Consider the following 14,442-nt stretch of genomic DNA (forward strand, 5'->3'; position numbering starts at 1 on the left):
ACCAAATACCAAGGTTAGCAATTAATAGCAAAACAACAATCCCCAATCATGAATCACTTTTGCATGCTCACATTGTTAAACAAAGTGATTCAATTGATTGAAAATGTTTTTGTTTTTTTAATTATGGGCTCCTAATTTTATCAATTACTGCTTCCTGAATTTGGCTGAAGGTTGGATTGGGTGGGGCCTACTATCCAGTTATATAGATTTAATAATCATTGCTGCCCTTCAGATTTGTCTTTGACTGGTCTACAACTCACAAGAGATGTGATGCCATTTGAGTTACTCGTATCTCCTTTTTCTTACTCATGATCCAATCAGATCGTAACAAGAGCTAAAGATATTAAATATTCATGAGATGAATAAAATTTGTCATACTTACAGCCATCCATTCCTCTTTCTGTTCATCAGTATTGGTTTCAAACTCTAATGACTTGGGAGACCTCTCTAATCTAAACCTTGTAGTGCATGTATTGCCATCAAGAAGCTGAACATCCAAAATAAAGGAAGTATTATAGAATAAATTCAGTCAATTTCATATTTGGAACAAAAACATAATAGATAAAAATAATTTCACAGATATTTGTTAATGGTGCAACATCCATGAAAATAATACCACAAATTATTAGTTATACGGAATATAAAGGATTAAGGGAAATAATATCTATCTTTTATTTTTTCTCATCAGTGGACTACATCATGAGGTGATATTCCCAGATTATTTCATATTCAGTAACTGTAAATGAAATACAACCCTCAAACAACCAGGCAAATTTGTCTTTAAAGTATTTTACAATAGCTTATCTTCGATTTTACATCTTAAGAAAGGGTTTCATTGAACTAAACTACAATTGAATATCCACGCTATCTTGTATTTACTTCCTCTTGCGATGGTATGAAAAGTGCATCAGAATGTCAAATGTGGCATTCATTTCCTGCTTCATATACAATCAATGCGTGCAAAAAGATACAGTGGACTAACTCACAGACTTAAAGGTTAGCTTTGAAGAACAACAATGAGGGTTTAATGGTTATTTACAGAGAACATGATGGTAATGTGACTTACTTTAACTCCATCAATGTCAATCTTGTCTTTGACTTTGTAGCTAACAGACCCAGTGATTTGACGCTTTTGAGTGCAGCAGAGAAGGATGTCATTGAACTATAAGAATCAACAAAGAATAAATGACATACTGACAAATAATAAAAGAAGAAAAACATTATTTGAATAAGGTTACTGATAGAAACATGAATACAGTTTTAAATCCATACTCCCCTACAATAGAAAAAGGAAGCAAGTGACATATAACATTATTTGAGTTATTGATTCATATTTTGTTCTACATTTAGGCCAAATACTATACATGGAACTCATTATAAGATGTGTCAGGATAGGCACCATGGTATCGTACTGGAACTGATATAAATTCTGTATACACAAAGGACTGTATTTTGCATCTTTTAAAATAAATTTCAGTTTGGCACTTGCTTCCTATTGCCAGTTTAGGGGCAGTGATAGTTTTGACAAAGTATGGATGAGCTATAAGGGAATTATGATATTCAACCACAAACCTAATTACTTTTAGTAAAGTTTTACCTTATGTCTGTAAATTATGAAAATTGCCACTGACTTCCCTTTAAATCTGTATCAACCCACAAGGTTTATTACTCCTATCCAGGACAGTCTTTTTAATCTATTTCCTTTATAACTTATGTAAATAATGCATAAGACAAGTGTCTGGGAACAAGGAAATGAAAGAGAAAGAACAATGTTTATGTTAATAATCTGATATCATGTTGTGAGTGGTAAAATGATCGACAATGGGATAATTGAAGTGGTTATACTCTATCTGAGCCCTTTGCTACTGATATACTTATCTCTTACATTTAAAGTTTTAGGTCATATATTAGCTTGCAGTAATCTTTTCATGAACCTAATATTTTTTTGTTTCCTCTTTCTTTAATATAGACAGATGGAAAAAGTAATGTCATTGTAAGAAAAAATCAGTACTGTTATAGACCCTGTTTCTTTCTTTCAATGAAAAATGTAAAGAATTCTTGCTCAATTTCTTTTAGCTAGTTTGGCTTACTACCTGCCATAAAACAGGTCTTGATATATAATAACTTGAAATAACAGGTATTGTGTTTGGTCTGGGACTGAATGTGTAGATAATCAACAAGTGAGGGACAGAAAGTCTTACCAAGAAGAGATATCTGTCTAATAAATCTCCGCTCCTAGCTGCAACTCTCGTGATCTTTCCTTCCTTTAGCAATCTCCTACTAGGATCTATGATGGTCTCTCCATTGAAATCTATCTTCTCATTTAGTTTCACCAACTTGGCAAAATGATCCTATCAAGAGATATACAAAGAAAAGTGTTAATAATTATCAGTCAATTTGATTTAGTGCACTCCCGGGCCATCTAGCTCAATTTACAATTAATGGCACAAATGTGGTACCTACAGTAGATTATGCAAACATGTGTTTGCCTAAATTGAGCAGATTTCTGTGGTCCTAAAAGTTTCAACTGTTGTACAACAATACCATGATATTATACTGATCCTAGATAGCAGAGCTATGGATCAATAGTAAGTTAAAGGCAAAGTACCAGAAAATACTGATGCCCCTGCCACATTGGTAAAACCACCTCCAAACTGATAGATGGTATGTCATTGGAAATAAAGATTAACTTTGGTTGATCTGGAGCTGGTTTCATTGATGTAACTGTTGGATCAGGGACATGGTGAGGGTAGTGCAATGGGTAAAAGAAATCACATTATGATATGAGTGCTTTCAAATTCCCTTCAATTCATTCATTTGTTCAACTTCAAATTGTGACCAGTTGAGATAAATTAGAATGTTGGGACTGTGGATAATCTTGAAATAGAACAGAAATCTTTTTGTTCAGCTTTATTAGCAAAGCAACAAAAAAATGATGCAGTGCATGAAAGTGGAACTGATATGAAAGTAAGAAAAAAAAAAAGATTTCTCTAACTTGATTTATCTGATTCCAGTTTGTATTACCGTAATCTAATTAGAATATGACATTACACATGTATATGAAAATCCACCTGATCCCCATTCCATAGTTTCTCCTTAGGCGAGGCTTAAGGATCTCACGTAAATAGTAAACATGCAAATCGGGGAATCAATCTTTGATTGCATGAACTTTAGTTGACATTTGCAAAAGGTATATTATCATTGATAGGTATCCTATTAAAAATTTTCATAAAAAGTATATCAAGTACCATAATTTTTCAAAATCAAAATGAATTTAACATCTCTGTCATATATTTTTAGAAAACACAGGTAAATTTTAAGATAACTAAACAGATTCAAATTGTAAAGAATCCTGTTGGATCAGAAGATTTTAGACCCGACCCTGGTATCTAAGGTAACATGCAGTATACATGTATAATACAACTAAACTCAGCTGCCCTTCATTGTTGAGATTCCCTGTGAAAAATAAATTCATTAGTCATGTCCGTTTGAAGCCCCTCCAGACCCCCCTTCATACTCTCAATTTAATGAACTTTCCTATTCTTACTCCTCTTTTCACTCAAACTAAATCATTGGAAGAATACAGATAAAGAAAAGTAAAAAAAAAAAAAAAAAACAATGAAGGGAAGAAGTATTTATCCAATTTCCCATGTGTCTACTTTAATTCATCAATGACATAATTATCTCCATCAGAATCCTGCCATCTTCTTCTAAATAATCTCAGAATACATGCAAGATCATCAAGATACCCTTCCCCTTAAAAATTGGTTAATATACTCCATTAGTCAATGAGCACTTTTAGAAACGCAAGTCGACATAGACAACTGGTATGAGATGACATGATTTTTTGGCGTTCCATATGCTTCAGGTCCTCACACATGTCCACTATCAGAATCGAGAACTTCGCCACATCCATTTTGCAGTTCTCCTAAATCATAGTCAACGTGCACGTGAGTGAGTCATTTCAATCGCTCAAGCTCAGCATGAAGATCAACCTTTCCCTTTTAAAACAGAGTTTTCAGTGACTTTTTCACAAAATTAATGTAAGTTTTACGATGCATTATGTTTATCATATTTGAAATTGCTTTCTGATCTCCAAAATATGTATCGATATATATCCTAACTCGTGTAAAAAGGAATCAAAGCAAGTGAAAGGGCAACATGTGCACCTTCACATCACCCGGCCGGGTTGCCAGGCGATGGTACGTCAGATCTTCCGGGTCGGGCAGCGTGTCATGACCCGCTGGTTATCGTGCTGTTTCACGTGGACGTACGTACACGTACAAATCGAGTGAAATCTAAAGTATTTGCATCTGTAGTGAACAAGTGCAGACGACGACGTTGACTCGAACGATCAGACGACTGCTACGCCGTTCTCGTTCACTGCTCCTAAAAGTCTCTAATATGCAGCGGAGGACATCAGCTTTAGCTTCAAGATAAAGAACATAACTATCTCCAAATGGCCATCCAACTGCCTTTAATAGTGTCCATGCTTCTCTAACAATAAAAAACAAATATCATTCTGAAACTTAAAAATTATCAAGGTATTAGATTCATATAATTTGCAACTGTTTGCTATAGACCTTTACTACAACTAATAAAAAATTAAGCCTGATTAATTTTCAGTTATGAGTGTTTCCTTTCTTCTTGTGAGTCAAGCAAAACAGGGTGTCAGGTAGATGAAATATGAACTGGATTAAGTTTGGCTATGTAGAGCAAAACCTCTTTTAATATCTATGCAAATATTTCAGACCAGTCAATCTCCTGCTGGCTTTGAAAATGAGTTATGTGGTATTCACTGTAGAGTGTAGTAATTTGATTAAAAAAGAAAAGAAATTCCAGAATTTTTGAGGTCTTTGTTTCAATCTTCTCTAATTTGGAAATATAGGCTATATCACATTTCATCATCAACTCTAATCTCAATGGTCTGAATTCGAAAAGGTAGTTTTAAATCTATGAACTGATCTTAAACCATGGCTTACTCAACACATATATTGCAAAGGATTCCAATATTGAATGTACACTTTAGTAACATGGTTCTGGTTTCACACTGGATACTACTATTGCAGCAAACATGAAATTTAAAAACTGTGGGCTCATTATGCTGTTTTAAATGTGGTATGTTCCAATACATATGTATGTAGCAAATATTGTTTTTCTCTGTATTTGCACTTTTCAATAGCTCATTCACTGATTGACCTTAACCATGAAAAAGTAGTAATTCCACTGTCCTTAGAAATAGATAAGTTAAGGCCTGTATAATTCTAAGTCAAAAAATAACTTTACAACCATCATAAGGCATGTTGACATTATCTTTCACTCAACCATACAATTCAATGAATGTTTATAGCATTACAACATATTCTTGCATACAATAACACAAATTGATTGCCGATCCACTATCCCCCTTTCTTTATCTCCCCAAGTTGTTCTTCTCTTTCTACAAGTCCCTTGCCAATCCCCCAAGGATCCTCCAGCATTTCCTTGAAAGGGGGAAACTCCCTATTTCCTCTGCCTTGAACAGGGAAGAGTGGACAGAGCAAAAAGAGTTCTCAGGATCCAAATTTCAGCAGACGTTAACATTAATGCTTTCCTCCCCTTCATTGGATAGATCAATCATTGCTTGCATCTCCTTCCCCAAATGGCAAGATAATCCATAACTTATATATATTGCATCAATATTGTTTAATCATTCTAGACAGAGCAAAATAATTGAGGTTTTGGATTTCATGATTTACAGATCCATGGAAAGCCTGATATACAAACTTTTTTGTGTTAAACATAATTGATGACAAGAATTATGTTCATCTTGTTTTACAAGTAAATTTAGGTTAAAAATGGAACTGCCTGAAAATAATTAAGATTTGAATAGCAGAAAGCTGATTTATTACTTATTATTTGCTTGGTAACTTTATCACAATATGAGTTGAATACTGTTACAGCCTGTGTATTCATTATCAATACGTGAAACAAGATATGAATGTTGTAATGAGGGAGCACAATTCCAGCTTAATTTTGCACAACTTGTAAAATAGGAATGACAAGGAAAACATAGAGCTTGGGATTACTTTCCACTTGTCATTATCTTGTCATTATTAGTTGTTATTATGAGTTGATATTTTGTCTTGGTAACTTCCTTGTAATATGGCAAGACAATGACTTGTAATTAAAATCTCACACTCAAACCTTTCACAGTTTTTTTTTCAATATCCAAGAATGACCTAGTCATATCATACATAATAGAGAGACACTGGTGTTACAGAGATCAAGGTGCAAACAATTTGGATCAAAGAGTATTTTTGTTGTCCAAATCATTTCTCTTAACAAAGCTGCTTTGGAAAGAATCAGTTAATTACCACAATCGTCATCATCAATATCATCATTAGCATTATCATGATGATTATCTTCATATAAACCTTACCATCATCATCATCATCATCATTTTAACAATTCTGTCCTATGTATGATCCTGGGGACTGTTTTGTGTCTAATTACCTCAATATCTAAATAGGAAGCATTAAAAATATCTTAAATTAATAGAATCAACTCACCATGGTCTGCATCATATCATTGGAATGGTGTGCAGCTGTGGAAATAAGCCCAAGAGCCCCTGGAAAATTCAGAGAAAATTGAAATTAAAACAAGTTGTGTCAAAAGAAAGTCGTTCCGTCCCTGTATTATAGCTAGAAAACACCAAAGGGTAAGAATGCAACTGTTTGGATTTCAATGGTATTAACATAAACTTAAAGATCCAGACCGGACCCGAAAATGAAATTGATAAATTATATACCAATCGAAAGCTTATAAGCTACTAAATACACCAAGGTATGCTTTATGCATTTTCACCGCTTCCCAGCTGAGTATTTTGCTTAAGAATATTCCAATTATCGGGTTTCGAACCCCGCTTAGAAAATAGGCTTTATTGTGCTTTTCACCTGCCTCGAGACCGTGACGTCACGTTGTGTAAGAAGCGTCGTGATTCCATAGGTTTGTACACAGAAAAACTGGGTGATTTTTTTGCTTTCCAGCATTTCATTCTCTTCACTTCTATCACAGAGGGATATCACATATATTTTTACCCACAAGCTTGAATTTATGAAATCTGCAGTTTAGAACTAGTTTTTGCCATATTTTATTTCCTGCTTATTTGGCGCAGATTTCAATTCTATCTGCATTCAGATTATGTATAACAACTTTTCCTGACATAGCAATTTAGGCCCAATAAGAGCCAAACAAAGAAATCACCAAAAAGGTAGTGAAAAGTTGTAGGTTTACAACAATTTGAACAGTGAATAATTTTGAGTGCCATTTTCATCTGAAAACGAAAAAAAAAATGGATTCATAACATGGAAATGGAAGAAAATACCCAATGCTTTTGTACACAAACCTATGGAATCACAACCCTCCTGACACAACGTGACGTCATCATTTCCAGGCGACGTGGGGGTGCTCAATCGAAGCGTACTTTGGAGGAGCAGTTTCTTTGATTTTTATTTAATATTTTTAACTATTGGAAGGAGATATATGTAATATTTTTGGTATATTCGTATTGTATGAATCATTACCTTTATTTTGATATATGTTTGTTTTTACACCGGTCAGGGTCTTTAAGCAGATGTGTCATGAAAAATGAATATATTTTATAATATATTTCTTACAATCGATACTTTTTTCAAGTTCCATTTTTCATGGTACATCAGCATATTTTTTTCATTAAAACTAATAATTTTTGCTGATAACAAAAATCCAAGGATCAACACTGATTCCCTCCTGAGAATTGAACTCATTGTACCAATAAATACATAATCAGGGATTCTTAAAAATTAGAAAAAAATCCTTTGAAAATACTATGACATTTGCTGAATAGTTTTTAAAAACAATATGAAATGAATCAAAATACATGTAAAGCTGTACTTCTGACAGTTTTAAAAACATTTAATACATTTCAATCATATAACATTACCAAAGCATAAAATTCGAAATTCTCCATTTATCATGGCATGCACTGAGAATAATATAAGCTTTAATTTTATAGATTTTTAAAACCCTATAAAACATGAATATAAATTATTTTTTCGGATCTTCACATTAATTGATTACAAGTTCCTTATTTGCAATATCCATAAATGATCAGCAAATACCCTTTATCTCACCACTGTCCTTTCATAATTGCCTCTTTTATTATTGACTAATTTGTTTTACTTGCAGTCAACTGTAGTTGTACATAAACATTCAGTTCATTTACAGCTACATCTGCATCGAATCAAAGCATTGCTAAGCAAAAAATAATCATTATAATTACCAGCAGAAAGGAATGTGTACATGTACTCATTTCCTCAAATATATATTACAATATTCACAACACTTCAAACAGGTTGAAAACGGATACATAAAAAATTATATTGAAGTCCCTGGGTAATACTGTTGTTAAGAATAGTACAAACTGATATTAGACATACCAAAAATATAATTTTATTGTCCTCTCCAGACTAAGGTGTCCTTATCAGGTAGATTTTATAGATTATGATTATTTTGGGCATCTATTTTTCTGTAATGTATTACTTCTGGATGTAATACACAGTACTTTTAATCATATGGCCCTATTCAATCAGCTCCTGAGATTGAGATAATACTTCAATCAGAGAATAAGCATTTTTTTTGGTTTGGATTTGCCATTTAAGGCACAACCCCTAGAGCAACACATGATATATGAACCATTAAAGTCATCAGTCAGAATGGCATAAGTATGGAGGATTATAGAATCAAGCTTTAAGGTGAATGAATAGCCTTTTCTGTTTGTAATCTTTTGACAGCATTCTATATTATATGTCTCACTATAATACTTATATTTGATAATAATATATATGTATATACTTATAATAATAATTGATATTTGGCATCGTAGTTGTAAATACAAGAATTACTCACTCTCTGCATCTGGTCTATCTGAAGACTCTGCTGGTAGCTTCTTGAGGTATTCTGAAGTATGAATATAATTTTTTTAATTACTTTATTCAATTTTTTAAGAATAAGAATACAATGTATAGACTGTTTTTTTTAATTTACGAAAAAAAAGAATGACTGTATTACCATTAATTTGATTTCATCAGTTTTAGTATGAGACTCATATTATTACCTCATTTCAAAAGGTAGTAACAAATTTCAAATCTTAAAACAAAAATATAATACTTAAAGTAAGGAATGAAAAAAAATCAAAAACTACACACAATTGATGAAAGCTTTCGGAATTGGGTATGTATATTTGTCCCCAGCATTGTTCAATAATATTGCATTTATACTAAGCAATTTTACTTTCTGATAACCTGATATTTAAAAAAATATATTATCATTTCCAGAAATGTACTGATTGAGAATGGAGCTGGACAGAGGATTTTGTTGTATAATGGTACCAATATCATATACATTATATGGAGTAATCACCTGTGCATCCATTTTAAAGGTTGCACCAGAAACCATGATTCAAATCAGTGGTTATATCTATGATTTGCAGATGTAAAAGAAATTTCCAACAGTGGATGTCTGATTTTTTTTGTAATACAACTGTCAGATAAAAGAATTTTAAAAGTTTTCTTGACCATTTTATAAAATTGACTAGAGGACCAGTAAACATCAGGAACATACTGATGTTGTCAGGGTTGTAACATTTGACAACCCTTGGTTAAAACCACAGATCTAGAACCATCTTTTAACTGGTACACATTACTTCATATAAGGCCTATGTGCATTATTTTATATACCTTTAAGTAAGAGTTCGTATCTGGGTATTCTTTGTACAGGCTCCAGCATATGATGTCGCAGGGTGAGGTTGACACAAATAGGCTTTTTCTGAAAAGGAAACACAATATGAATTAATCATAATAATAAGGTATCAATGCTAATGGAAATACTATCACCGTTACTCAAGGCCTTGGTAGGTGACATGTGCTGAATGAATTAAAATTGACCACTATAAACATAATCTCATGTGCATATAGCTCTTAATTCAGGTCATGATTTAAAAAAGGAAATGAGTAAGAAAACACTTGTTAAAGCATTTTGTTCAAAAGAATTAAGATTGTGCATGATGAGAAGTAACATGAGTAAATATGATTTAAAGATCCATTTAATAATGATTTAATAATCATTTTAAAGGCATTTCTTTTTCAATGAAGAAATACAAATATATGTTAATATCATTTTTATTATCCTCAATAAGATATTGAGGAAGTGAGAAGTAGTCAAAAATATGTTTTTCATAAAGTTTCTATTGCAACAGGGGTAGTTAGAAATAGCCATATAACATGGATCCTACTATTTCTTTACCAAGATTCTCCATTCAGACAGGGGAAGTTAGGAACAACAATAACATGACTCCCATTATTTCTTTACCAAGAGTCTCCATTCAGACAAGGGTAGCCAGAAATAGCCAAAACATGACTCCTATTATTTCTTTACCAAGAGTCTCCATTCAGACAGGGATAGTAACAAAATAATCACTGTTGGTGAAGGTGATTGGCAAACTATCACTTAGGAGGCAAGCTTGATGTAGCTATCTTTCCAAAGCAAAGCTGAGGAAAGATAGCGAGTACATCCAGCTCGCCAAGAAAGAGATAGTTTGCCTCGTAACCTGAAATCAAGAGGTGATTATATGCTTTATATTCCACATTGAGAACCACTTTGAACGAAGAAATAAGAAGTTTTTTTTTTAATTCAAGGTTTCCTGTGAAAAAAAACATTGAGACGATTATGCTTGTTTTAATGGTAGCGCGTATGTAAACTATGCACAAGCATCCGAGATCTTGCTCCAGCAAGATTTATTGTGACCTCACAAAGGAACGTTACCATCACAACAAAACAATCGAGGGGCAAAGTTTCCCAGGAGGTATTCATATTATAACATGATACCGATGTGCCACTCCAAAGCCGGGGGTCGGGGGCTCTGGAACTAAATCTTGGTCTTAAAAAAGGTGTCTTCGGAACAGCTCTTGGATCAATGATTGCTAAAAATGCATTGCTCTGGAACAGAACACATCAAAAAAGGGGGTCTCCGGAACTCATTAGATCTTAGGCGTAATTGGTAGCTGCTATGTAAAAAAAAACGAGTGCGTCTTGCGAGATTCATATGCCGCTAGCGCGAGGAGCTCCGGCGGCCCAGCGCTATTGCTTTGTGCCGATCGAGCTTACCGCTCCAACTAGCCGAGTAGTTCATGATGGGCGTGCAATAAAAACTTTTGGGGTCTAAAGGAACAGGAAAAAATAGGAATTTCTATGGCTACCTGAATTGCAGTCAGACTGCAGGTCCCTATGCTAATGAGCAAAAAGGCCAGATTCATCCATATCATCTCGTGGCTGAATACTCCTCCTTGCAAAATCTCATGTTTCGTGAGATTTTCTTTCTCTAAGAATTTACCTGTTTTAACCTCAAGTTAAATGAAATATTATTGGACCATTAGATAGAGTAAATGTTAGTCTTTCATATTGGTCATTTATTTTGTATACAATATTTTGTTAAATAAGTAAATTTCTAGCCTGAAAATGTGCCTCAAAACTGAATTTTCTTCCTCTGTTTTCTTTTGCAAATTGTGCAAAACTTTTTATTTTGAGCCTCAATGATATATATATCACCATAAAGCTGAGCTTCTGTACTTTCTCACAATGCCACTCTTGATATGCGGCACTTTATAATCGGGTCAAGATCACACTTTTCCCACCAAGGTACAAGACGAGATTTCTGAAATGTTGTACTTGCATGAAATCCAGAGTTCTGATTGGCTAGATAAGGTTCACAGAACAACAGGCGCGGGTAATTTGAGGAGATTACCACATGGGAGGTGTGACCTTCCCATGAACCCAGGCACCCAGCTTTATCATGATTTATAAATCATTTGGGCTCAAACAAAAATAAAGTGTGAAAATAGCATCTTTTGTCAGGTGAAAATAATTATTTTGTAGCATATTTTAGATCAAAATTTTAACCTATATTACAAAATCTTTGAATAAATTCAAACACATGACCTAAAAGAATGATTCTTTTTCTTTACAATGATACCAAAATCATGAAATTTGATGCAAAATTAGAGCAGCAATGACCGAATGAAAAGAGGTGTTTTGGTTCGCATCAAGCTCATTAAATATGCAAAACATCTCAAGTCATGAATTTCACTTGGATGAAAGGAGCCACTTTCTTGGGACCTGCCGTCTGACTGATAGGTGATGCTCTGGAACAGAAATTTACGCTGAAAATGGGCATCTCATCAGCAGCGCAAACGTATCATACATTAATACTAAGTAACCCCCCCGAGCAATGCACTTTTCTTTGCGCAAAGTTTACTGCTAGCGCGTATGTACACTGTGCGGGATCATCACTGCAGGTGGTGGAGAAAGATGGACCAAAAATTTTTGGACATACTAAACTAATTATTAATCGTTATGATCCTATGGGCTGAAAAAGATCAGCAAAACAAAATAGTGATGATTGATGGGGAAACTACCCTTTATCACGTGACCGACTTCTGACTTATCCTATGGCAAGATTCTCAGTATGTGGAATATAATTAGAAATAGCCTTAACATGACTCCTATTATTTCTTAACCAAGAGTCTCCATTCAGACAGGGGTACCGGTAGTTAGGAACAGCAATAACATGACTCCTATTATTTCTTTACCAAGAGTCTCCATTCAGACAGGGGTACCGATAGTTAGGAACAGCAATAACATGACTCCTATTATTTCTTAACCAAGTGTCTCCATTCAGACAGGGGTAGTTAGTAACAGCAATAACATGACTCCTATTATTTCTTTACCAAGAGTCTCCATTCAGACCGGGGTAGTAAAAAACAGCCATTAAAGTACATTGTGTTTAATCTCTTACCTGAATATCTTGTACTAATGCCTGAAAGCTTGGAACCTTCACCATCCACATGTTGAGGCGTTCAACAGCTTTGTCAAAATTCCCTACATAGTCTGTGTAGAGCTTCATAAAAGGAGAAAGTCTGACCAAGATATCTCCAAGACAGGGGTTTTTCTCCCTGGAGGTGAAGAGAAAATGCAAAAAAAATGCAAAATTATATCCATTGAACCTGCTACCCTTCAGTATTTATCTTCTACAGATGCCTAGACATTTGCAAAGCAAATTTGCCTGATTTATATCAGTTTAGGCAAGATAGTCATTGTTTCTTCACAAATCACAATTGACAGTTAGAAATATTAATTTCTACTAAATTTTATTTTATCCATATCTTAATAACATATTAATACAAATACAAATCAATCTTTTGTCTAATAAATTCATGCAATTTAATTTTATTCTTCTCAGTCCAAATATCATTCGAATTACACCATACTATTCAACTAAAAGTAAAATACATGAGGTTGAGCACATCATGAGTAATTACCAGTTTGACCAAGTTATACACAAACAAGCTTGATTTTTTTTTCATTTCTGATATCATTGACACCCTAACAACTAACTAGGAGAAAACTAAAGATCCCTCTATCAATTTTTTTTGTAGTATTGAGGGACCACATACAATAACACCAGCATCTTGAGTCCCTGTCCCCTGTTAGATGCATGTGTGTCATCACACTATGGCTGTTGCGGTTTCTTGTTAGCCCTGGATACTGCTAGATAAGGTCAATTTGTTCTTCCTTCTTCTCTTTGTAATAGTAATCTTGGAAAAAATCCATCAATCGCATCCATGTTTGATCACTCTGTTAATGACTTAAGTGACTTTCATCAGATCAGTATCGTGCCTCTCATCTCCAGTTTAGACCATACCAAAACTATTGCATGCTTTTACAAGTAATATAGACCAGAAACAATATGCTACAATTTGCACTTTTGCCATGTCTGATGTAACAAGATATATTAAACTTTTTAAGTGTATCATGATAATAAATGAGGGTTCCAGACATTTCTGAATATAAGAAAAAGTGAATATGATACAAGAACCATCAAACATCCCACATGAATACTGAACCAATGATGAGCATAAATTCATTTTATCGTAAACTTGTCTCTGAAATCTGTTTTCATATTTTTCATAAATGTCTTTTGAAATAATCTCTTTATGTATCTTAACATACTATATTATCCCTTGTCAATTCATTCCTTGGATCTGTCCTCATTACACATGTATTTCGTTCTTTCTTGTCAAATAAGCTCTAATATCCATTTTCAATTTTCAGTATTCCTTGTTCTCTGATCTCTAAAATATCTTTCATTCATATATTTTATTATTCCATATAAGCTGATCTCTTAGCCCTAATGCTTGGAGGAGTATCTCAGAAATGTGATTACATGAACAAAGTCAATAAAAAATATGTTCAAAGCTATAAATCACAAATGAGTGATTATATTTGCTTTTATTGACAACAGTCATTTAATTTGATGCTTTTTATGACTGAAATAATTTTGAATTTAGTATAAAAAGTTTATAAAAA

At 33.6% G+C, this 14,442-nt stretch overlaps 1 protein-coding gene across 1 annotated transcript in view; it reads right to left on the reverse strand.

Moving 5' to 3' along the window:
- Positions 1-14,442, reverse strand: part of LOC129255504 (FYVE, RhoGEF and PH domain-containing protein 2-like) — a 57,593-nt gene that overhangs the window by 10,223 nt on the left and 32,928 nt on the right. Inside the window, exons 6-12 of the mRNA XM_064096013.1 lie at positions 12,872-13,028; positions 9,759-9,846; positions 8,929-8,979; positions 6,552-6,610; positions 2,202-2,351; positions 1,067-1,162; positions 383-487 (exon numbers count right to left, since the gene is read on the reverse strand). Coding sequence (XP_063952083.1) covers positions 383-487; positions 1,067-1,162; positions 2,202-2,351; positions 6,552-6,610; positions 8,929-8,979; positions 9,759-9,846; positions 12,872-13,028 — 706 coding nt within the window. The remainder of the gene's footprint in view (positions 1-382; positions 488-1,066; positions 1,163-2,201; positions 2,352-6,551; positions 6,611-8,928; positions 8,980-9,758; positions 9,847-12,871; positions 13,029-14,442) is intronic.

Source organism: Lytechinus pictus, chromosome 3 (genome assembly GCF_037042905.1).
Source record: "Lytechinus pictus isolate F3 Inbred chromosome 3, Lp3.0, whole genome shotgun sequence".
Taxonomy (NCBI): domain Eukaryota; kingdom Metazoa; phylum Echinodermata; class Echinoidea; order Temnopleuroida; family Toxopneustidae; genus Lytechinus; species Lytechinus pictus.